At 34.2% G+C, this 27,410-nt stretch overlaps 1 protein-coding gene across 2 annotated transcripts in view; it reads right to left on the bottom strand.

Moving 5' to 3' along the window:
- CCDC178 (coiled-coil domain containing 178) overlaps window positions 1-27,410 on the bottom strand; it is a 428,206-nt gene that overhangs the window by 109,572 nt on the left and 291,224 nt on the right. For both annotated transcript variants that reach the window (XM_012782579.3, XM_012782578.3), the window contains exon 20: window positions 15,311-15,460. In XM_012782579.3, the coding sequence (XP_012638033.1) occupies window positions 15,311-15,460 (150 nt within the window). The remainder of the gene's footprint in view (window positions 1-15,310; window positions 15,461-27,410) is intronic.

Genomic DNA, 27,410 nt, shown 5'->3' with positions numbered 1-27,410 from the left:
GAAAGAATTCTTCCCTACAAAGGCCAATTTGTAAAATTGGAAGAAGTGACTGTTACACTAGATGTGTAGATATCAATGTAAGAACAAAAGAAACATGAAAAAGCAAGAAAATATGAAACCTCAAAAGGAATACAATAATTCTCCAGTAACAGATCCCAAAGAAAAGGGAACTTATACAAGAGAATTCAAAGTAATTATAATAAAGAAACATAGTGAGAAACAACAGAAAATAGGTAAATAATACAAAGAAATCAGGAAAACAATTCATGATCTGAATGAGGCATTCAACAAAAAAATCTATAACATAAAAAAGAACCAAATAGAAATTTTGGAACTGAAGAATTCAATGAATGAAATAAAAAAAATACAATGAGGAGCTTCAATAATGGACTAGATCTAGTAGAAGAAAGAATTTCTGGACCTGAAGACAGGTCTTTTAAAATCACCGAGACAAATCAAAACCATAATGAGATATCACCTCACGTCAGTTAGAATGGCTATAATAATAATAAAAAAGAAACCAACAGAAAACAAGTGTTAGTGAGGATGTGGAGAAGAGGGAATACTTACACACTGTTGGTGAGATTGTAAATTGGTTGTAAATTAGTGTTGCCACTAACCTGCATTGATATTCCTCAAAAACTTAAAAATAGAACTACCATATGAATCAGTAATCCCACTAACTGGTATATATTCAAGAGAAGTAAAATGAATATGTAAGAGAGGCATCTGCACTCCTATATTTATTGCAGTACTGTTTACAATAGCCAAGATTTGGAATCAACACAAGTTTCTGACAATGGATAAATGGAAAAACAAAACGTGGTATATATGCACAATAGAATACCATTCAGCCACAAAAAAGAATGAAATCTTGCCATTTGCAGCAGCATGGATGGAACTGGAAGGTCATTATGTTAAGTGAAATAAACCAGGCACAAAACACAAATATTGCATATTCTCACTCAGATGTGGGGGCTAAAAAAATTGATCTCATGGAGTTAGAGAGTAGGATAATGGTTACCAGAGGCTGGGAAGGTTGTGTGTATGCTGGGAAGATTAAGAAGTGTTGTTTAATGGGTTCAGACATGCAATTATAGAAAGAGTAAGTTCCAGTGTTCAGTAGCATAGTACAGTGACTATAGTTAAAAATAACTTATTGTATATTGCAAAACAGATAGAAGAGAAGATTTGAAATGGCCCCAACACAAAGAAATGATAAATGTTTGAGGTAATGGATATCATTTAAGTGCCCTGATTTAATCATTATGCATTGTATGGATGTATCAAAAAACGTGTACCCCATAAATATGTAGAATTATTATGTATCAATAAAAATTGCTTAAACTCAGAAATCTATATGGCATTAAAGACAAAGGGGAAATGCTTGAAATTTAAATTAATTTGATTAATAAAGACAAATGCAAATGAAAAGAAAATAGGTACAAATTCATAGAGGCACATTACAAAGATAGAAAAGGAGTTATTACCAACAGAGAACCATAAATATGAAAATAAATCTTCAAATCAATTAAGGAAGAAGATTATAAAATAAACAGCCATACTGAAGCCAGAAAAGAAAAAATAATATGTGCTTCATCAATATGTCTTTAATTATAGTGAATTATTGAATGGAGAGGTTTATACAGTGAGCAGCAAATAGGCTAGAGCTAAATGGATTCTTTACCAATGCCTTTTAGGAGAAAGTGGTTGTAAACTATTGATCAGAGTGAGGTAGCCATGGTGGAAGGATGGGCACATAGGAGAATGAGTTAGCTATGTAGACATTTAATAGAAAAGCAGAAAAAGCTGTTTCTATTTAAAATCATGAAAATAGGGAAATCAGCCATCTGCACTAAAATCAAGAAGAAGTCTTTGAAATATTTTAAGGGCTTTTTAAAAGATACAAATAATTTGAAAAAGGCAAAATATTTATGTGCTTTAAAAAGGTAGAAGAATCTGCCTTGGTTCTTGGTTATCTGGGAAGATACTGGAAGTAATCAATCAGGTTTTAATCACCTGGAAAAGTATGGGTACTATGAAATATCAACATGGTTTTCTGAATAGCAAATCATGCCAGACCCATTAAATCGTGTTCTGTGATAGCATTACAGGCCACAGAGACAAGGAAAAATGATAGTGACAATCCATCTTGTTTTCAAGAGGTCTTGGAATCTGCTCTTTGTCACATTTTCATTGACAAACTTGGGGAAATATGACCTTCACATTACTTTTAGGTGGATGGATGCACAACATGCTTGAATGTTCAACTAAAGGACAATTGAGGTTTCAATTTCAAGTTGCTTTAATAAGTCGATGTAGCTCCCAAGCACCGATTCTGAGGATCACCTAGTCAACTGCGATTAGGTGATTTGCATTAAGTAATTTAGAGTGTGCTCATCAATTCTCCAGGTAATTGTAAATCTACTTAGTTGGTATAAGTAGGAGATAAAAATTGAAAAGTTGAATAATATAAATACACAAAACAGACACTTGGAGGAAATTGTTCTTATGAGAATACTAATCAACAATGTGATGCTACTGTGAAAATTGCCAGCACTCCACAGGAAATTTTGAAAAGGAGGATGATATAGAAGGACTTGAAAAAAATATTTCTGCCTTTTCCTTGTTTTAGTTAATCACCATTAAGACACTTGCTTCTAATTTTAGTTACTATTAATAATGCCATAGTTTTAAATGAATTCAGACATAAAATTTGGTCTTTTTCTGTTTTTTAGATGGTCTACATCTAAACTTTTGTAATTAGGGGATTCAAGCTACATTTGAAAAAATGATTAAAAAGCAAGCTAACAGTCTGGGCATGGTGGCTCACACCTATAATCCTAGCACTCTGGGAGGCTGAGGCAGGAGGACTGCTTGAGCTCAGGAATTCGAGAGAAACCTGAGCAAGAGCAAGACCCCATTTGCTATTGCCAAGGGAAAGAGTGCTTCAGGAAGGGGAGTGGTAAACAGTGATCAAATATCAAGCTTATTGATTTTTTAAAAACAAAGTTGAAAACTTATACCTCCATTTAATTTGTATATAAATGATTTTTAGAGAGGTAGAGACCATGTTTCCATGTTTCCTCTGTTCATTGGCCATCTGGATTTTTAAAACTTGTTAATGATATTTGTTGTTTGTTTGTTCATTCAAAAATATCTTTCTGTTCCGTAACAAAAGCAATAATTTGACAGGATAAAACATTTGTGGATACCATAATTTAACCTTTAAAATTATGTAGATAGTTTTCTAATGTCTTCTGTCATAAAATATTATAGATATTAATTCTAGAGTTAATGTGATATTTTCCCTTTGTAGGCACTATGTTCCCTCTAAATGGATAATTTATGGAATAATTTCTTTATTCTTGAAATTTAGAACTTGGGGAGAAATCCCCAGAGAAAAGCCCCAAGACCTCCCGGCTTTACATATGGAGTGGCCCCATGCCTTTCTCTTGCACAGGTATCCTGTGCTGCTGTTAGTGCATAGTTCCAGCAATGACTTAAGATGGACTGACCCCAGATAACCATGGGAGATACCTCCAATCCTAACATCTCAGGGTAAGAAATATCCCATTCAAGGTAGCAGATACTGCTCTTGAGAAGATGGGTCTTCAAGCCAGAAATGGGATTTGATGTGGTAGTACTTACCTCAGCCCACATGCTTCCAACATAGGAGGACATTTGGGGAAGGGGACCCTATAACTCCTCCTTTTGCTTACTGCCCCATTTGTCCAAATCCATGTTGTGTTTGGCAGAAATTCTGTAATTTATGTATCTGTCAGCAGCCCATCCCATCAACATTATTATAATATTATCTATAATATTCTTTCCTGGTATCTTGTAAAACTTCTCTTTGGTTAATCTGATCACCTATTGGTGTGTGTGTGTGTGTGTGTGTGTGTGTGTGTGTGTGTGTGTGTGTGTGTGTTGTGTGTGGGGGGGAGCATCTAACCCTAGTCGTGCTACCATGTTTTACAGAATAGGTATCAAGCTCAGTATCTCTAACATCAAATTCCCACAGAAAAGCTTTGTTTTCATCTGTATTCTCTGCTCAATGCTGGCTGCTGCTTGGAGCTAATGTTTTCTTTCTGTTCCTTTTTAAAAAAATACATGTACCATGACTCTTCGTTTTGGTGTCTGTTGCAATCTCTATGGGATCAAGGTCATCTGCTATGGCAAATACATGTTCTGTGGTCTTAGGCAATGGGAGGAGAATTGAAAAATTCCTTTAGTGGGAAAATATTTTTCTGCCTGGTTCTCTGACCATTAATCAGAAACATAAATGATCCACCACTTCCTATGTAACACCATAAAATCTTTCAAAAAGTATTTCATTACTGGACATTGCTTACTCATACTCATGCCCAATGTCACATATATTACAAAGTATTTATAATTGAAATACTTTCGGATTTAAAGATAGACAATGATGTACCATATATGGATAATAGGTTGGGCAGGGTAGAGAAAAAGAATATAAGAGAAACTGTGGAATAGCAGGGAAGTCCATGGGCTTAAGTCTAAGCGGCCTGGGTTTGAATCCACTTGCAAGTAGAATGGCCTAAAGGTACAGCAAAGCACCTGTTACAGAATGAATTGTGATCCCTTCCACCTTAAATTAATATGTTAAAGTCCTAACCCAAGAAGCTCAGAATGTGACCCTATTTGGAGACAGTGTCTTTATAGAGGTAAGTAAGTTAACACGAGGCGATGAGAGTAGGCCCTATCCATTATGACTGTTACCTTTGTAAGAAGAGGAGATTTGGACAGACATGTATGGACAGAAGATGTGAAGACACAGGGAGAAGATAGCTTCTACAAGCCAGATCCTTTCTCCAAGGCCTTCAGGAAAAATCAACCCTGCTGACACCTTGAACTTAGACTTCTAGCCTATAGAACTGTGAGACAATAAATTTTTGTTGTTTAAACCACCCAGTCTGTGGAACTTTGTTATGACAGCCCTCGCAAACTAATACAGTACCTTAGTTTTCCGAGGAAAAATGGGAATATTTCCAGTTGTTTCATGAAGTTTTTATAAATTAAATAATAAGAATAGAATAATAATGGTCATACCATCTGTAATTGACTAGATGCTTATGATATGATTTGGTATAATGCTTAATGCTTTACATATGTTGTGTAAATGCTGTAAATGTCTAGCATGTTGACTGCCATATAGGATAGTAATCATTTTTATTTTATTTTCTCTTGAACTGCAATAAAGAGACGCTAAAATGAAAATAAACTGCAACGAAGAGGGAGAGATGCAAAAATATAAGATAAAAAAATAAAGAGCCCATAAAAGGCAGAAGAAACCAACACTTTGCAAAAGGAAGGGAAACAAGACTCCCTACACCAGAAAATAGCAACTGTCAGTAACTAGTGCCCAGGGTGAACAGAGGAAAACCTGTTTTGTAGGCTTATTTCACCAGAACTGTCACAATGTGTCTAAGGTTTTTTTTAACATATGATCCTATAGTTTGCATAGTGACTGTGTTATAATTGTTTTAACAATATTAATAATGGCAAAGGTTATCATGAAATCATATATAGCGTTATGTTGACTGTTTTTTTATTTCCTTTTTAGCTTTCTGAGTTAGTGACACATTATTGCAGCAAAACATATGTAGGGTCAATTCATGCTGAATAGTTATTAGAAACCATGATAACAAAAGTCATTACACTGCAGTTCAGTTTTGACAGTAAAATTTCTGCAACATTATCACAAATCCTCATGCATTAGTGCAATGATCCTTACTATAGTTTCATATTAGAATCAAAAGATTGCTGTAGCATGCTTGAAACAAAAAGTCAAGCAAGCCAAATTCTTTTCTGCTTTTACAGATAACATTTTTGCTCTTTTTCTATGTACATCATGCAGGCAGTATCTTTGTTTTATATACTTTTTTCAATAACCTATGAGTATAGCAAATATATCTTTCTTTAAAATGAGGATTTTTCCTTGAAAGACCACACAATTCTGACTCCCAGCACAAAAGGAAATAATTAGAAAAGGATTTTATATCTGATGCAATCTCACAAATTTCTAAACAGTATTCTATTCACAGTGTTATTATCTTTCTTTTTTTCACATAATGTACTGGCTGTGTGTTGTGTTGTTTACTTATTTAATCAGTGGTTTACTGTGATAGAATAGTGCAAGATTTTTAAAAAGAACATTTGTCATATTTAGAATTACTTTGATAAGAAAGCTTTGATAGTTACCCTTCAGCTGACAAAGGGAAAATATTTTTAATGCCTATCTGTCCACAGCATTTTTCCATAGTCACTTATTAACAAACTCTTAGAGGGTCAGACTGTACAAGTAAATTGCTTATTTTTTTGAGGTAATGTTATTATACTCAAGGTCTATTTCAAGACAGCAGAAAAAAATATATGATTTGTGAACTATTGTCTAGTGAATGAGTTAAGGAACCTCCAAAAACCAAATTAACTTCTTCCTTGATAGGAGAATCAGTTTTATGAAGGTATGTACAGATATGGATAATTAGAGCACACTTCACTTTATGTAAAATATGTTCTCTGAAATTTGGATATAGATAAAATCCTACTTAGTTAGGTATAATTGAAGTGATTGTGGGCCTCACTATGTTATTAGAGCTGCTCATGATGTAAGAATCCTTTGAAAATACATATAATTATCCTTAAATTATTTGATATGCTATATATATATTGAATGTTCTTAAATTTGAACACATATAATAACATACAAATATAATAACATAACTAAAAATGAATTTGTTCTCATGGCCATAGGAGAGAATAACATATGGTTAAATCTTTTAATCATTGCATTCTTTATAAGCTTATTGTTTGTAAAATTATTTATTTCACTTGAGCTAATCTGCTGTCTTTAAGTCACTCTTGGTTAACAGAAAATGACAATTTTATAATGTGTTTTGATTTTATTTAATCTTTCTTAGCACATGGTAATCAAGTTCATTTCTATAAAGATTCCATTGCCATGGTACAGGTTATTTCTTAATAGTATACAGATAATGATAACAATACCAGTTTTGAGTCTCATTCTCTCTCTATGTATATAAACTAAAGAATCTGTGATGTATGCTGCATAATCTCATTTAATAACAACAAATATAACTAAAATATATGTAGAGCTTACTATGTGCCAAGTATCGTTCTGAGAGCTTTACACATATTAAATTCATTGTCAGGAAACATGAAGTAGGTTCTGTTATTCTTATTTTTCAAACAAAGAACCAGAGGCTCAGAGAGGTAAATGATTTGCTCAAAATCACAGCTAGTAAGCAACAGAGTGGAATTCAAACCCAGGCAGTTTAGCTCCACGCTGCACTGTGCTGCCTAGTTTATAACCAGTTCTTTGTTGCAAACACTATTTTGGTAATGTTCCTTAGAGAAAAAGAGTATGCATAGATTAAGGCTCTTGCCATATATTGTTGATTTTTTTTTCATGGAAAGCAATTTCAAATACAGTGTTACCACTGGTGAAAGTGCCAATTTGAATGCTTTCTTCAAAAACTAGATATTATGGTTGTAAAATATTATACTAATCTGGTGAGTGAAAATGCTATCATGCTGTTTTCATTTACATTTCTTTGATTACTACTAAGGATGCTTCCTTCCTTTTATTTATTGACTGCTTTCTATTGTTTTAAATATTAAATAAAGACAAGACATACCAAATAGGTTCTGCTATTATTCTTATTTTAAACTTATTTTAAACTTTCCTCATATGATAAATACTCAACTACATTTTATGTTTATATTAAACTCTTTAAGGCATTTGTGGTTTTTTGGCATGGTATCAGGGAGGATTTATTTGTTATTTTCCAAAAATATACAGTAGGCTTTGAACCATTTTGTTAAAAATATTGTGTCCCCATCTATTTATTTGTATTTCCACATTTCATGTAATAAATTGCTTTGCACATTAGGACTTCTTTCTAGGCTTTTCTTGTGGTAGCATTGAACTTTCTGTCATTTTTATAACATGTTACAGCTTATTATAGCATTATTATTTGTTTCAGAACAATTTAGAACAAATGTTGCCTCATTTTCTCCATAATTTTCTTATCTGTTTTCATGTTTCAGTGTAGAATTATTTTATCAGCTTCCAAAAATGTATTTTTTAATTTGTTTGCAATTGCTTTAAAATTACAATATGAAGATTCCAGATCCCACCAAATTAAAATATTGAATATTGTCATGGCATGTGCTGTTTTATTATCTTCTCCATCTGTAAAATTTTACAGATTTCTTCATGAAGATTACAATGCCATATTTCATATTAGGGTATTTCTAGGAAATTTTTGGTTATTGTAGGTATTGTGAGTGGGATCTTTTTATAAATATATATATATTTATATGTATATATTCTAACTGGTGTTTGCTAGTATAAAATTTGGATTAACTCTTCCTAATCCATATGTCATTGGTAACTCCAGCCCTAATGCCTGGTCATATATAGGTGTGTATATATAGTTTTCTATTCTGAATGTGTAACATCTGACCATTAGGGGTTTCCCATGGCTCTATTCCTTATAGTCCCTGCATGTTTTTCTAAACAATTATCATAATGTCACCATTTCTTTTCACTTTTGTCTTTTCTACCCATTATTCATCCTATATTCTCATTCTGCATCAACTATTTAATACCTATTATAGACCAGTACTCTTTATAATCCTGTAACCACACCAAGATTTGATGCAAGAAATGAGAGACATATATTTATATAAAAATAAGAATATTAGTAGCCATATCTTCTGTAGGCAAATTATACACTTTTTGAAAAACTGTTATAGGTGCTTTATGTTAGAAAAATATATTTTTGTTTCATAGAATTGTTCAGGAAATAAAATGATTACCTATAAAAGCTATTAAAGTGCCTAGCACATAGTATAGTATAATTATTACTATATGTTTTCATTACTATCCTGCTAGAGAGACATTAATATTCCCTATTTCAGAGGCACAGAGGAATTAAATGAGCTGTCCATAGGTATTCCATCCCAACTTCAACAAGAGTTAAACTCTGAAGAAAAACAACCAGGTGATAAAAACAAAATTAGCATATGAATATGCATTTTATATATCAATACTTATTTTAATGTTTGGGGGATCCTCACGCTTGAAGCTCTGACTTGAGGGGGTAATATACGTGGGCAATATACGAAACCTTAACATTTGTACCCCCATAATATGCTGAAACAAAAATAAAATAAAATAAATACTTATTTTAATAAAATATTATAAGACATAATTCTGTAGATTTGGGGGAAGATTATTACAAAATAAGTTGTTTCACATGTTTATGTCATTGTGATGCATATGCACAGTTCAAAGACTGAAAAAATCATTAACAAATACTCCCACAGAATTGAAAATCAATTGCAGTTGTAAGTCATGAACTAGACAAGCCTAAGTAGGAAATATACCTATCATAGAAAGTGTATACAATGAACATTTTATTTATTTTATTTTAACATTTAAAACATGATTTTTGAGTGATAAAAAAATATTACTTCATTTTATAGCTGCACTATGGCATTAAAAAAATCAGCATTCTGAATATATATGGATTTCAAAGAACCTAATCTATTCTTTTGAAAATATTGGAAGTTTTTCTAGGGCTTTACAGGTAAAATATAAAGCACTTTATTAAAGTGATAAGCAGAATTTTGTGAATGTATAATTTGTGACAGTTTTGAAGTCTTTGTGAAGTTTTCTCCTATTATATATACAGTAACATTTTCCAAGGATTATTCCACTAAACACTAAATCAATCAGTAGTAAATAGATTTTCTGAGAAGATAGAGTTATAGGAACAATAGAAAATTCTGAGTTAACAGAGTTAACAGATTTCTTAAAATGAGATCCCTCAGATTTTTTAATATGCAAATGCAGTTTGAATCTTTTACAAGGAGATACAGTGTATATGACATGTATAACTTCTCCTCTCTCTCTCTCTCTCTCTCTCTCTTAGGGTTTCTTTTTTTTATTTCAGCATATTATGGGGGTACAAATTTTAATGTTTCAATAAATACCCTTTCCCTCCCCACACAAGTCTGAGTTTCCAGCATGACCATCTCCCAGATGGTGCACATCTCATTCATTATGTATGTATATACCCGCCCCCCTCCCCCCTCCCACCTGCCCAATACCCTATTACTGTAGTACCTATGTGTCCACTTAGGTGCTACTCAGTTAATACCAGTTTGCTGGTGAGTATATGTGGTGCTTTTTTTTCCATTCTTGGGATACTTCACTTAGTAGTATGGGTTCCAGCTCTAACCAGGAAAATATAAGATGTGCTATATCACCGTTGTTTCTTAGAGCTGAATAGTACTCCATGGTATACATATACCACATTTTATTAATCCATTCTTGGATTGATGGGCACTTGGGCTGTTTCCACAGCCTTGCAATTATGAATTGTGCTGCTATAAACATTCGAGTGCAGGTGTCTTTTTTGTAGAGTGTCATTGGATCTTTTGGGTAGATGCCCAGTAATGGGATTGCAAATCTTAGCTAACCGAATCCAGACACTTACAAAAAAGATAATCCATCACGACTAAGCGGGCTTCATCCCAGGGATGCAGGGATGGTTCAACATACGTAAATCTATAAATGCAATTCGCCACATAAATAAAAGCAAAAACAAAGACCACATGATTCTTTCAATAGATGCAGAAAAAGCTTTTGACAAAATTCAACACCCTTTCATAATATGAACACTTAATAAAATAGGCATAGAAGGAACATACCTAAAAATGATACAAGACATATATGACAGACCCATAGCCAACATCATACTGAATGTGGAAAAATATATTAGGGTTTCTTAACCTCAGCTTTATTCAAATTTTGGGCTGGAAAATTTTGCTGTGTGTGTTGGAGGAGAGGACATCCTGTATATATAGGATGTTTAGCAACACCCTTGGGCTTTGCCCACTAGGAGCAACCAAAATTGTCTTCAGACATTGCTAGATATCTAGATATCCCCTGGGGGACAAAACAGCCTTCAGCGGAGAACCACTGATACACACACACACACACACACACACACACACACACACACGAGAATTTTACCTTTAATGTCTTTAATATCCCAGAGATTCAGCATCACACTCAACAAATTACTTTTAGGGCATTGGTAACATCAAAAAAGTTGTTCATTGCTATAATATATGCAGCTCCACCAGAAGAAAATCTTCTCAAAATTACATAAAAGATAACTAAATTGACAATTCACTCAGAACTGGTCCTAGACTGAAGAACTGGTTTGATTTAGATTTGAGTAAACTAATAATAATAATAAACTAATAATAAAATCTATAGATGATACAATTTTCAGAGAATTTAAGATGGAAAGTTTGTCCAAAGTGAGGCCAAAGCATTGCACATTAAATAACAAAAACACAGGGTTCTTCCCTTGCTAAGGTGAAGAGAGGATGATGAAGAGCTCTGAATCTATGCCACACTGCAGGAGGGAATCCAAGGGCTTGGGATCACAGCCTTCAGTATGGACACAGAGATGAGGTGGCGTGTTCCAGTGCTCTCTGTAGTATCTTTGTCAGTACAATGGGTGATTAATAATATCAAATATATTTTGAACAAATGAATGAGTAGTGTTTGAATTCTGTGAATCTTAGAAGTGTTCCCAAGAGCCCAACTCACTCTGCCTGCTGCACGGTGATCCTCTGATTCCTGTTCCTGTGTGATCCCTTCACAAGCCCAAGTCACTTAAAGACAATGCTCCCATATAAGCATGTCCATGACAGCTACTCTTATTACATCTCAGCTACTGATCCACTCAAATCTCCCAGGGGAAAAAAAACAATCACAGCACATGCTTATCTGCAGTTTATTGGAGAAAATATTTTATCATAAATTAAGAAAACTATGGTCTAGGCTGATTTTTCTTCTACTTAATTGTATATGTGGTAAATCACTGAGGCACTGTAGCGTCCCAAAGGTTCCTCGGTTTTGTTTTTTTTTGTCCTTTTATTTTGTCATATTATGGGGGTAAAAGTATTGTTAGGGTTACATATATTGCCCCTGCCATTCCTCCCCACCTCGTCTTAAAAAGAAGGGTAGTATTTCCACAGTCTCTTTTAGTTCAAAAGTTTAACAATTTAGAGTTTGATACATATCTATAATCCCTATGAAAATTACATAGCTTCTAATATAATAGGTAGTTCTTTCTGCACCAGAAAAATCATTATTGGAAAACATGTCTCCAGTGAGATAAAATTACAAAAATAATTAGTAAATCAAAGACTATTTCACTTGGACACCAGAGACATCACATGTAATTGATATAACTGTTGCAAGCTTTATAAAACTTGATGAGACATATATAGGGTTGTTTAATTAATGTTATAAGAAAGAGGTAGTGGTGTGATTACACAATGGGTTGAATGTAAGAAAAGCCTGAGTTTTGATCCCCATCGCAGTGTCTCCCTCTACTTGGGTGATCTTTTGAGACATCCACTCTCAGTTCCATATCTTATATTGTGAAAGATGATAATAACAATAGGAAATTCCCCAGGACTATTAAGGGTCATTAAAATGATAATGTTTGCAAATTGCATAGCACAGATACCTTGTCCACATACATGCTTGCTAAGTTCTGGCTGATTCTGTAATAATTTCTGTTCCCTTAGTTTAAAAGTACTGGGATTTGTAGCAGCCAAGGGATAAGCTTTACAGATGGCTAATGAAATAATTAAAAGATATATTTTAACCGATTTTGGAAGAGATCTTGTTTTCAAACAACAGACCACACCAACATTTGCATGCTCACTTAACCTTTCTTTGTGGATCCAAAGAATTTGATGGGTCACTTAAACACATGTGGTGATATCATCAAAATATTCATGGATATTATTAAGAGAAGATATTATAAAAAAACAATACATTTTTAATGAAAAGTATTTGAAAACTTTTCATTATGAAAAGTTTTTATTATGAAATAATAATTTTTATTATGAAAATAATAATAATGTCTATATCTACATGGAAGTATAATCTTTTTTAGATTTTTTTCCTTCATTTATTTCTAGTGTTATTTTTAATTTTGACATCTGAGAAGTTTTTGATTGGATGCTAGTCTATCGTTACCCATGAACAGTGCAAAAAAGAATTCTGTGTAATTGCTTTTATTAATACCTTTTTCTGATTTTTAAAGGGAAAAATGCTCATTACTGCAAATTTGAAAAGTACAGGAAATTATCAAGAAACATGCTAATAAAGCAGACAAAATATTATCGCTAAGAGTAATATTACAGCATTCTAACATTTGAGACATCTGTATTTAAAATTGTGTTAAGGAAGGGAACATTATTTCAATTTAGGCTTTCTTTGCTACGCTTGGCCTAAAAATATAGAGAAGTATGAAAATGTGCAATTTGTGTAGAGAGAATAATACTCCCTAAGAAGCACAATAATTAAAATATAATTATTTACCATGCAAAAAAGAATTCATGTTCAGAAGCAATGAAATTAGTTTAAAACAGTAAGAACATACGCAGAATTCCAGAAGGTAAGGTCCTTTTTATCTGACAAGAGAATACAACAAGGGAATCAGAGGATGGATGGTGCTTTTGTGTACCCAAACTAACCTGGTCAAAGAACTAAAACCTACATACATGGGAAATGCTGTAATACCAAAGAAATGGGCTAAAATATTACAGGGTTTTCTCATTTTTGATGGCCAAATTCCACCCTGTAAGCAATGCATTAGACGCTAATGACATACGATTTCTCACTGACAGATTTAACAGCATCAATAAGGCCTCTCTGTCCATTGCAGCAAATTGATCCTACATGACACTGACAAGGGCAGCCTGCACTTAATGACCTCCATCGCTGAAGGATGGCAATGAAAAATGATTGGAAGTACAAATAAATCTTTGAAAGTTTCCCTGAAACAGGTGTGCTAAAAGTGATTCGTTTGAGGGATCACAAACATAAACCCAATCTCCTAGCATTCTCCATTGTCTGTCTGTTCATACTAAAGTCTCACTCCTTGTATTTTGCACTAAAATTTGCTTTAATTCTAAAAATGAGATCAATACAATTTTTATCTTGCTATGGAAATATGATGTTAGGGTTTCCTCTTAAATGCAGAGTTCTCCACTATTTATGCAGGTATCTAATATATTTTGTCATCTGCCTCCAAAGGATTCTGTACAAAATGATAATGAGTGCACGTACAATTTATTTTTGTTTTCCCCCTGATTAGAAAAGGAAACACAGTATAACCAATGATTATTTTCTCTTTCTCAATTATGGAAGCAAATAGAACATGCTTAACCTCAATAACTATGTCAAATGCATGAAGTAATTGGACAAAAACTTCATGGATACATAGATGCCCTTTCTTTGAATCCTGCAAAAGATTCATTAAGATTTTTGGCAGATAACTGTAGTATCAATTCTATCCCAAACACATTTATTTCTTGATCTACCTTCATCTTCTTATAGTTTCAAAACGGATTTTTAAGGGAAAAATACATCCTTCTCTTTCCCAATATATTCAGAAGATTTAACTGTAATGAGGGTAGATGGATGGGAAACAGGGGAGTTAATAAGCAGGATACCATGTGAGTATAATAGTTACTTGCAGTTGCATAGTATCCCTTTATTTTTGAAATAAATTATTGTGGATGGCTCTTTTATACCCCTTACCAGTTTGATGAGAAAACTTAAGTTGGAAAGAGTAACTTGCCAAAATCACTCAAAGCCCAGCCTCCTGCCTTTGCAATACTCCACAATAATGAGGGATAAGTATAGTACTGGAATTCTAGACTACTAATTATAATACAGCAATATGAGCAATACCAGTAGGAGAAAGGATTCATTAGCAGTATGCTGGTTCTTATGGCTAGGTGAATTGTTAAACTATAATCATGACTTTATATTCTTGAATCTGGTTGGGGGTAGGGAACAAAGACTCAATGGAAAATAATTTTTCTCAGCACTAAATCTATGATAACATATTTAAATCTACAAACTAAAAAAAAATCATCATTCCTAGTTATAGTAATTGAAAGCAAATTAGCATAAAATGATGGATTAGAAACTAAGTGTTTCATTTCTCAAATATTTTTTCAAAATTCAATATCAAAGGTTGATAAAAATACACAACTACACAACAAAACTTGATGAAAAGAAAATATGCCATTTTGTGGCAAAAGTACTGCCATCAAATTGGAGATCCCAAAACTGACCACTCTTTACTTTTTGTAGTGTACATGTCAAATAAATCATTACATTTTTAAAAATTAGAAAAACCAATACCTGTTTCTTATCTCTAATTGAAGCATCAAGTGATAGCTGTCTATCATATTGATTCAAATAATTGTCCTTTTCTGTTAAGCAAATAGCCTGTAGCTTTTGATACTCTTGAGCTAAACGTAGATTTTCTGCCAGTGAATCTTCTTCTGTTTTCTAGAAGATAAATATATATAATTAAGATCATTTTAATTTGTTTGAATTATTCCATCTTTTCAATTATCTAAACATGTTCTATCACATATTATAGAAAAATAAAATAACAAAAAAATGTTTCCCGATATGAATATCCTCCTTTGATTTAATAATTTTTTTTCTTGATGCAGGTTTTTGTTTTGAAACACTGATGTGTGATTCACCAGAGTTTGTCAGACTTGTGTTTTACCCCTTTCCACTGTCTTGTCCCCTACTTCCCTCTGTCATGCCTTGACAAGTACCCAATCCTCAATCCTGAGAGCCTCTAGTCAGTATCCCAGGGACCTTGTTCCAAGTTCCCATTCTCCTTTCCTTTCCTTTAACCCCTGTGCTCAAATAGGTAGAACATACTTTGGAGCTCAGAATTTGATCTCCAAGTGGTTCAGGGTGCTGGCGCTCACAGAACACATTAAAACTATAGAGGAAGAAAAGAGTAAAAGACAAAGAATAGGGAACCCAACGTTTAGAAGCACCCAGAACCATTATTTGCTATTTGTTATTAATATATTATTATTTGTTAATATATTTTAGTTATAGTAAAGGTTAAATCTGTTTCTGTGAGCAGCTGAGAACTTTATAATGTCCTCCTCTGTAACTAAATAAATATATATCAAATCTAATACAAATCCCTTAGAAAATAACCTTGTATCATTACCCATTGGCAAACTGAAGGTCACCTGTATATTGAAATTAAATGAATTCAGTTTAGTTGTTGATTTTTTTTTTTACATTTACATTTCTTGCACAGAAGACTTTGCTTCCAAACTATGGAACTTATCAACCACCTTAAATATTTTCAAATCTCTTAGTCTAATAATTTCTCTTGTGGGAATCTAGTCTAAGCAAAAAGCTTTATTCATTGTTATTTATGATAGCAAAACAGTTGTCAAAACACATAAATGCAAATTAATCATGATGATGATAATGATGATGAAATAACTACATACAAATAACCATTGTGAAGCAATTAAAAATATTTCATTGTGAAAATTTCCATCACATCAAGCCTTTAGTATAAGTTGTTAAAAAATACATTGCTGTATGAGGATGTGAACAGAGGAAATGTAATTCAGCAGAAAATTGCCTGTACAAATATTTCTGTATTTACACACTTGAAGATTTATTAAAGTCAGTAAACATTTCTCATGAAAGCCTGGTATCCATATTGATCCCCAATGATAAATACTGTGTCATAGCTGTTCTTCAAAAAGCCAAAATGATGAATTGAGAACCATTTTAAATGCCCTTGTCTTAATTCTGGCACAATAATTTAAAACTTTAGAAACTTTTTTTCTAGTAAACTTGCCTAAAATCACATAGAATTATCTTTTGTTAGGAGGAAAAATTTCTATGACTATTTTCCTCTGGTGGAGATATATATATATTTTTTTTAATTTTGGCATATTATGGGGGTACAGATTTTAAGGTTTCAATAAATGCCCATTTCCCCCCCTCCCCCCAAAAGTCTGAGTCTCCATCATGACCATCCCCCAGATGGTGCACATCTCACTCATTATGTATGTATATACCCGTCCCCCTCCCCCCTCCCACCTCCCCAATACCCTATTACTGTAGCACCTATGTGTTGGTGGAGATACTTTTTAAAGATGAAAACAATACTTTTTTGGTATCTTTACACTTACATTAAAATTCAGTCCTCAAGTGATTGACTTGAAATATTGATAAATACTCTACTGGAGGCAGAAGTAGGAATCACTTTGAGTTTTTTGTTTGTTTGTTTGTTTGTTTGATTTAAGACAAGCACAGCTCTGATATTTCAGATATCTTACTTTTCGGTTACTTTTCTTTCAAGTATTAGATGGCTACTATAAATATTTGATTTGAGAGAAGTGCTACAAAAGTTGTGAGATTTGCATTAAACCTATTTAATGGTACTTATTTGAGGGAATATTTGGTAATTAATGCTTTGCGCAACTGTGTAATATGCAGTTTTGTTTCCAAATGCGGGTACCTTCAATTTCTGGATGGCACCAGTACTTACTGTGTATATGCTATAATTAAAGTAGATACCAAGAAATCAAATTGTGTAGTTATGCCAATGAATTCTCAAAACACTGTATATCAGTCATAATATTTTACATTATCATTTCCCAGTAATGAATGTATAGAAGGATGTACCAATTCACTATTCCTGAAAGTCAGGGACCTTCATATGTGCAATGAAATTTAAGTTTTCTTAATTTTAAATAATAGTATTCTACTGAAATAGACACTGAAAATGTTTTCTATGTTTAAGTGTGGTTCTACCTTGTAACTCAGACTTGTTTAATTTTTTCTTTCTTTTTTTTTTTTTTAGAGTCTAGTGGCTTTTATTAGGTTTGTTTCCTATACCATGAATTCATAGGGAATAGATTCTGGCAGCTCAAGGTCCTTTCTTTGCTTCTCACAGGTGTGCTATGCCTATTATGCCATGAATTCATAAGGAACAGGTCCCAGTACCTGTTCCCAGTACCATGCTCCTTTCTGTCGCTTCTCACAAAGTGTGAGACACCTATTATGCCATGAATTCATAGGGAATAGGTTCCAGCAGCTCGGGCTCCTTTCCATTGGTTCTCACAAAGTGTGCTTCTCTGGGTGGAGCAGGCTGTCCCTTCAGTTAAACCCAGGTACCTTTCTCTTTGGCTTCCTTCTTTTTCTGATCATTTTCCTTCACACGTTTCAGGAAGCTATCTCGGCTCTTAGAGTGCTTAATGTGCTCGATAGGTACATCAGTCCTCTTGGCAAGAATCTTGCCCTTAACTTGTTTATTTACAACAGTTCCAACAGCATGCTGGGTAACGTTGTAGACTCTTCCAGTTTTGCCATGGTAACATTTGTGGGGCATGCCTTTTTGAACAGTACCCATTCCCTTGATGTCTACAATATCACCTTTCTTGTAGATTCGCATGTATGTGGCCAAAGGAACAACTCCATGTTTTCTAAAATGGCCTACAGAACATGTATCGGGTGCCTCTCCTCTTTCCCTTTGTGTTAGTCATTTTGGGGAATTACTGGAAGATGGCGGCTCCGGCCGAAAGCCAGACTTGTTTAATTTATTACAACATCCAAATGAACAAAGGGGGAATGATAATTATTGGCTGAAATATATCCGGGGAAAATAATGCTACCATTACTGAAGTTGAATAACTCATAAAAGGATAACTAGAATGTAGAATTTTTATTTTTTTAATTTTCCATATTTATTGAATTTATTCAAAAAGCATAGATAAAATTACACTTTCTCAAAGCTAGATTTACTGCTATTTATTCAAGTCTTATTATTAAGGATTATTAAGAGATATGGTGCATATGTGTTAATAGTTAAGGAAAATACTTAACTTGATGATTTGTTCTCTATTATCACAATTGTTTGTTAAACCTTGATGCTTACGAGGTGTTACAGTTTTTTATCCCCACATTTTACTAGAAAATAAAAATTATGTTTATAAAGTGCTGAACAACATCTAGATTAGAAGTTCCATGAGGGCTGAGGCTACCATTTTGTTCACCCTGAAGGATGTTGCACAGAGCAGAGCTGACATGAGTAGGTGCACAGGTTTTCAGTAAACAAATGAATGGATACACATACATAATAACAGCTAGGAAATGCATATATTTTGTACGTTAGAACCACACATTTTATCTGCCAACTTCTATGAAATATTTCTATGAAATGTAACCACCTATTATAGTGAAGCACATTCATTTATACTATTTGATACTTTACTACTTGAGAGGTGAAGATCTTAAGTATATAATGAGAGTCCACACAATGTGTGTTTTCTTCAAAAGCTATTCTAAGAGTAACAACATTTTTGAGGCTTAGCAAGAGTTCTTTATTTGGGTACATCATTCATTGACTTTCACAAGGTATGTGAATCCCTTGAAACTATATACAGCACTTTTCTTGTGTTACCTAATTAGCCCATGATCCCCCAAATATTGAGGAACCATTGCTAAACTGAAGACTTGGCTCCTTCTCTGTCAGTAAAAATGTTGAAAAATAACAGCAGATTGAAAATCCAAAATAGCCAAATAGTAATGATGGTTTTCCAATTTCTTTTTTCACTTGACCTTTCTTATTTTTTAAGCCATGGATTTCATCTTGAACTTTTCCTCCATTTTCACTTTCAAGCTGCCACCATGTTGTGAGGAATCTGGGCCACATTGGAGAGGCCACACGTAGGTACTCCAGAAAATAGCCCTAGCTCATGTCTCAACCAGCAGTAATCAACTGTGAGTTAATGACTCATCTGAAGATAAATCCTGACTCTGCTCTCCTGACTCTATCCTGCTGATAGCCCAGAAAGAGTAAAGCAGAGACAAGTTATCTCTGCCGTGCCCTGTCCAAATTTCTGGCACATAGATCCGTGAGCATCATAAGTAGTCGTTTTACACCAAGAAGTTTGGGGGTACTTGTTATACAACCATAGTAAGTGAAACACCAGTATCTTATGCAAGGTTACACAACTTTTATATTAAGAAGAGGAGCTGGGCAGATTGGCTCCAGATCCTGGACTCAGGCGTTTAACTATCTGATATACTCTCTTTATACACATGAGCCAACACTCTTAAACACTGTGCAATGCTGTCTTCATAAAACCTAATGAAATTAACCATCAAATCAAATAACTGAATTCCCTTGTTGAGTCCATTTCCACCAATCAACTGTCCCTATATAATCTGGCTAACCCATAGTTTTTTGACAGATAAAATGGGCTGCTAAAGGAAATTAGAATTCGGTCCCCTTGGAAACTACTCTTCATGGGCACTTTGGTTAAATATTAATATAATTAGTCTCGTGTTCTTTGATCTACATAATTCCATGTTTCCCGATTTGATTAGACCTATTGCATTCACTGGCAAGGCCAAGTGCACCGACCTTCAAAGCTGATGCCCGCACAGCTCTGGACTACTGTTGAATGCAGCAGAGTAATGCTACCCACTGTGACCGGCGGAGCTCCAACCAGAGACACTTACCCTGGACAGAGCCTACATCCATTTGAACTGATGTTATAAAAAAAAATTTAAGATGGTTTAATGGCAAAGGAGATTACAAGAGAAAAAGTTGATTCGAACATTCTAGAGAGGTTGTTATGATTATAATATTTGCACTGTACATGTAAGTGCAAAAAAGCTAAATAGCTGTTTATGAATAGCTTATTGTTAATAAAATCATCATGGTGTCTATGATTAAATCTATAGTAATGTGTTATCTATACCCTCCATTACTCTTAATATAGGCATTTGGATACAGATTCCTTTTGTCAATTATGTATTGAAAGAGAGTTGTCATCTTACTACCCGGTTGTAATTTTAACTCTCCTGTTCTGATGTAATTATCTGTTGCTGTCTCAGCTAATCCTTTCTGATGATCTGTCTGTCATCTCCTGATTCTTGGTTACTTATAGTTAACTGCAGACAGCTCCTTGCTTTCTTGCCTCTCACCTGGTCTACTCCGGCTGTTACTGCCATATCCACATTCTTACATAGACTTCCCCAGACTGACTTCAGTCCCATGGTTGGAAAAAATTGACTTCCTGCCAGAACCACCAGAAAGCAAATTTGTCTTGCTGGTATTTATTGACTGATTTTCCTTCAGAGCATCATCACATCTAGCTTTTCATTCCTTTATTTATTTGTTTATTCAATCATTTGTTTAGCAAACCCTTAGTAAGTTTACTCTATGGGGTCTAGTTCAATGGCTAAGTAAGGGATTAAAAAGAAGGATAATATGTGATCCCTGTTTATTAGGGATTCCAGGCTAGAGTTGGAGCCAGAAGTGTGAACAAGTCTATCAGAGTTACAGTGGAATCAATTCTATAAGGTGGGGAAACGGGGTTAGAAAAGGTTTCGTAGAAGAAATAATCAGTGACCTGAATCTTAAAGAGTCATTTTATTTGGCAGGGATCAGAGCTGCCCCGCCACATGAGTGAGGATATATTTGAGCAAATTTGGAAGAGTCAGAGTCAAGATAAATGTTTTCTTGGCCCCTATAGGACCATTAGATTATTGTTACCTATGACTTGGGAATTAAACTTCTATAGATCATGTTCAATGTTCTGCTATCCCTGGATTTTAAAATATTACTAATAGTGTAAACAATGAAATGTACCCACGTATTTAGTACCCTGTTGAAACACAGCATTTAAAATAATGCTCAGTTCCAAGCACTGATGTTTCAGCAGCATGTGATCCTGTATACACGCTCAGGCATTACACCATTGATCCTACACCATCAAATCCCTACAGTCCTCACATATGCCTTTGACACATCTCGGCCACCCTTGGGTACTGGTATGGTAGATTTATATGCAGTGAGGCTTTGATGTCCTTAAATAGGCATTGCTACCACAATCGATTCATAGAATATGCAGGGGATAAATTTTAGAATAAATAAGACAAGAAGGTCCCAAGTCTCTTTGTAAACACTGTCACCTCATAAGCTTCCCTTTTGATTCATGGGCATTAGTGTGATGAACACAAATGCTTAAAATACACACCCATTCTCTAGCAATATAGCAGACAAGGAGAAAACATATACTTTATCAGGAGCATCACCTACTATGTGCATGCAGGCATTATTACAATGCTGCTCCCTTAAAATCCATATGCCAATTACTACAAAAAGCAAGAATTCTCCCCAGTGTTTCCAAGGAGCAAGTCTGTAAGAATGATATGTGTCGATACCCCGAAGCCTCAGAGGAGCAAATAACTGTTTTAACTCTCCTAGGACCCACTTCCTTGTCTGTGCTGCCATGGAAACCAGCCTCTTGTCCAAGGCGAGTTCTTTGATAATTAGTCTTAAAAGAACATCCTTGATTTGTAAATGAACAAATCAGTCCTCTGTATCAAGGTTGTTACATATCTTAAACTCCTATGTATTATCATGTTTGACAAAATTCTCTCTACTCACTCATTTATTCAAATATACTTATTGAGCAAGTGGTAGACACGAAGCACTGTAAGGGACATTAAGAGAAGCAAAATAGCACCATTATGACACTGTTTTATGAAAGCTTGTCACACGCCAGCTGACCAGTCAAACCTGTCCCTGCCAGAGTCTAGGGGAATACTTTCTTTAGCTGCCCTGCCCCAGCACCCATATATGTATGACTACACACAGGACTCCTTATCTTAGCTCCTTGATGAGTTGCAAATTTAGCTACTGCCTCGATTTATTCTTAAAGTTTACTAAAGGACACTATGAATTTGCCTTTTAGAAATCAGAAGAGATTCATTGAGAATTGTTGAATACTTTATATTAACATTTCTTGTTTCTTATTTTTTTCTATTTTGTCTATGTTCATAGTACATATTTGACCAGGGATTATTGACAATAGCATGAAAAAATACACAATCACAGAGAAGAAGGAGCCTGCAATTAGATAAGGGAATTATGGCATTCACAAAGCAAACTGCATCAGAACACATTATATGTAAAGAAGAATAAAAGATACAGCCACATACCAAGAGTAGCTCCATCAGTGATCAGTCCCAGTGAAAGTGATTAGCAAAGTTTCAGGGAAGAGAGTTTGTGAACAGATTTTTGGAGATATTTCATATACAGGGCTCTGTGTGTGGTCTCAGCAGGAAACATCTGGCCCAGAAATACAGATGCTTGTTAAATATTAAAAAGCACCTGATTAATGTGGGTAGGTGTTCAAAAATGGGAACATTTACCTCCATGTTGACTATAGTATTCCTCTTATAACTACTGAAAAACTTCAGGAAAATCAGCCACAAATGCCACTTATATTAGCTATTAAATTTCTATTTGGTCCAGTCTTCTTTAATATAATTTTATAATCCCTCAAAGTAGTTGATGTAACTGATTACAGAAATAATTATGTAATAAGAAAAAGATTAAAAGTTGGTGTCACCTAATTTATATCCCCAATGATTTTTCCCAGTTAAAGTGTATAATTTAAAAAAAAACTGTCTAATGTCTTAGAATAATCCCTGACACACGGTAACTCCTCAGTAAGTGATAATCACAGTAATAATTCTTTAAATTTATTACTTACTAAATAAACTTTAAATTTTAATCCTGAATATATGTTTAAGTTTAATAATGTTTTTCCTCATAGTAAGAGTGTTAAACAGAAACATACTGCATATTATTTCTTTGTTAAGTATTCCTATGCATTATCTTAATTTAATTATATTTCAATTTGCTGATATGTTAAAATATATTTTGAAAGTCCACTACTCTTTCATAGTATCATGTGAAAGGCTGAACAACCATTTCCTCTTCATGGGCACCTTCTGATTTGAATAGTTTAAGATTTAGAAAGGTTTCCTATTTACTCACATTTTAATGATATACATTTCTACTTCACTGGTGGAAAAGGCTGATCAGTCACAGAAAGGTCAGTTAACACTAAATAGACCCTTTCTTTATGTAATTACAAAGAATAATATCTTTGTGCTGATGGCACTGCACATCGAGTGGGTGATGCAGAGAATTAATGTGCTGCCTTCTTGGCCCATGGGATACAGATTCCAATACAATAACCACAACTTATTCTAATTATGCAACTTTAAAAGGTCATCAGCAAAAAGAGTTAAGGAATTATCAGCTAACTTTATCATAAAGTAATAATGTACTACATAACTGCAGAAACTGTAAGAACAGTACCTAGCAACTTCATTACAAATGAGAGAAAAACTGATCTAAGGGCTTCCAGAACACAAATTATGGCATAAATTAACTGAAAAATTAACATATATGATATTTTACAATTTGACATTGATGTACTCAGGTAACCTGATCTCACATTACATTTGTAAGAAATGCTTGATTTTGAAAAAGTTATTTTTATATTTAATCCCATTTCATTGTCACATCATGTTACATGAGAATTTAAATATATCTTTTAAAATTTAATCTGTTATAAAATAACACATGCAGATTACAGTATTTACAAAATAATAGTGAGGTGCTTGAAGTAGAATATGAAAGCCCTATTTTACAGCGGCTATTATTTTTACACCCCAGAGATAGCATTAAAAATTTAGTGCAAGTTGCTCAGAAATAGAAATTAAACAACAAAAAACAAAAAACTTAACATTCACAGGAAATGGAGGACAAGGAATTCAATTTCTTGTCCAAGGTCACACATGGAACAAGAAGCATTAATTGATACTGGAGTCCAATCTGATGTCAGTCTGACACTCTTTCTGGGTCCGCATCACCACCTAATATTGGATGCGGGCCCTTAAGACTCCAGTATGTGAATGCTCTTATTTGCGAATACTATATAGAATAAACTGGATACTCATACAGGGAAGAGTCCTTTGAAGTTAAAGAAAATATACCCCAGTGTCTCCTCCTTGGGAATGCAGGGTCAAAAAACATTAGGTCTCTTGTCACAGAGGTGCCAAATATGATAAGTACACTAAGTAATTTGCAGTCTAATAAAATCTCCTTATGGTTAGAGTTATTACTATTGCCTTTTCTCTTTTGCTACTCTCAGATATTCCACTTATTGGAAAATAAGAGATCATAGACACCTCTATTCACCTGATATTGCTGTTATTATTGGGGCACTATCCAAACCTTGCAATGGACCTCTAGCAGAAATAGAATTTAAAATAATACCTAAGGCAATTTTCTCCAGTTACTCATTTTGGAATGTGTCTACTCCCAAAAATAACTTAATCCCAGTGTGAAAAATAATGAATTCTAGAGCAGGGGTCAGCAAATTGTCTCTAGCAAAATCTGGCCTCTGCCTACCTTTGTAAATAAATTTTATTGGAACGCCATCACACCCATTTGTTTAGATATTGTCTATGGATTCTTTCTATGAATTCTGCCACAGTGGCAGAGTTAAGTAATTGTAGTAGAGACTGAGTTTATCACAAATCTTAAAATATTTACTACCTATTCTTTTACAGAAAAAGTTGGCTGACCTCTGTTCTAGACAGGGGTCATGCACAACTAAATATTAATTAATATATTAGTATCAGGCACAACTAAGCTTCAATTTGGACCTTTCATTCAAGATTTATGTTGGCTGTACTGTGTTTCCCTGAAAATAAGACCTATCCATAAAATAAGCCCTAGCAGGATTTCTAAGCATTTGCGCAATATAAGCCCTACCCCGAAAATAAGACCTAGTGATGGGCGTGGCTATGCAGCGTATCTGCACAACCCATGCATTTCATTCCAGAGAAAGTGGTAAAGAAGACAAGCAGCCCTTCTCATCTGCCCCATCGTGACAGCTACTATCCCAGAGGTGACCGGAAAGGTGCAGGCAGCCCCACCAACAAGGTCGCCTCCCCCTGTCAGGTCCAGGCCATCCTGTGCGTGCTGCAAGCTGAGATTTTGAGGGGAAAATGACACATCCCCTGAAAATAAGCCCTAGGGTATCTTCTTGAGGAAAAATAAATATAAGACTCTGTCTTATTTTCGGGGAAACATGGTACTTATATCTACGCATAAAGAAAGACTGCTAGAAATAATTTTCCTTATTTTTCCAACAGAGGCACATACTAAGGAGACATAGCCAATCCACAGTAACTAAAAATGTCTCCAAGTCCTCAAAAAGTGTGTTGTTTGTGAGCTTTTTAGGTACTCTCAAGATGGACTGAATAACTTTGCAGAGAGTTACCAGAGCTTTTAAGATACCATAAATAATACCCAAATGTATTTACCCCATGCCTTATTTAATTAAAAGTGGTTCATGTAGGTCTTGCATTATATGAAGCTAGAGGTCTGCTCATATTTCTGCTGCTGTAACTTGTGTTTGGGGAGTCCAGATTTAATTTCAAGTTGCCAAGCTAAAGTTTAATTTTACAGGCAGCATAGGTGTCTGTTCATTTGCAGAATGGGAAAGTAAAATGAAGTGGTCACCTACAATGAAAGATTGTATAGTGATTAGAAGAAATGGACTAGGTAGACATTATAGCAACACCAAGTGATCTTTAAAATATAGTGCTGAATGGAGAAGACAGAAAGAGAATGGTAAATATTGCACAAGTTAGCCCATGAAGGAAAACCCCAATGAGTGATTGGTAGGGAACAAGAATTAGGAATTGAGGGAGGAGGAAATAAATTGAGTTAGTATTTTGAGGATATGTAAGGCTCTATGGTCAGCAATGACACTGCTCTCTCTTAAAATGAATAAGTAAATGGATATCTAGATTTTCCAGGTTTTTTTTGAAGAACTTAATAAAAATCCTTTATAATAAGGTAAAGCAAATATCAAACAACTCTGGAAATATAGGTCTTCAACAATAGTTCCCCCAGGGACTATAACCTTAAGATTTAGTCTGCAAATGAAGGCATGAAGAAATATATCATCACAACTAGGAAACAAATTCATGGTCATTTCTCTCTATGCCTTCTTTTGCTCTTCTCATCTTTGCTTTTATTCAACTTCTTATATACTTATTATTTTTCATTTTCTCTTTTCTTCCCTTTGCTTCTCCCTTACTGTCTTCGTCAAGCATGAAACATTCTACTGTCTAAGGTCCTCTTGTTATCACACTTGCCTCCTGAAGATACCATCTTCCCTTCCCATCATTTCCTTAATTGTCTTTCTTCCCATAGTGTGGTTTGGATATAGAAGTGTGTCCAAGAATTAAAAATGTTTTGGAAATGTTGAATGCCCCACTTATTTTTTTCCCAAGCAATAAAACACTTCATGAAAATCTAATAAATGTAAGGAAGAGGGTGAAGCGTAGGTAGTGCAATTCATTATGTGGCTGCCTTGTTTCTGATGTTGGCCAGATATTAATTTGGGTGGCTATGGCAACAAATGCATGAAACTGAAAATGTTTGGTCTACCTAGAAAGGTTAGTTAGAGATACTTTATACTTCTGTATCAGTATAACATTTTAGCCTAGCAGGGGAATACAAGAATATCAATGTAATAAGTTTTCATTAGTAAGTAAAGTTAAACAG

Source organism: Microcebus murinus, chromosome 17 (assembly GCF_040939455.1).
Source record: "Microcebus murinus isolate Inina chromosome 17, M.murinus_Inina_mat1.0, whole genome shotgun sequence".
In the NCBI taxonomy this organism is placed as follows: Eukaryota; Metazoa; Chordata; class Mammalia; order Primates; family Cheirogaleidae; genus Microcebus; species Microcebus murinus.
Note: the sequence above shows the minus strand (reverse complement) of the source record. Positions and strands in the feature narration are given on the sequence as shown.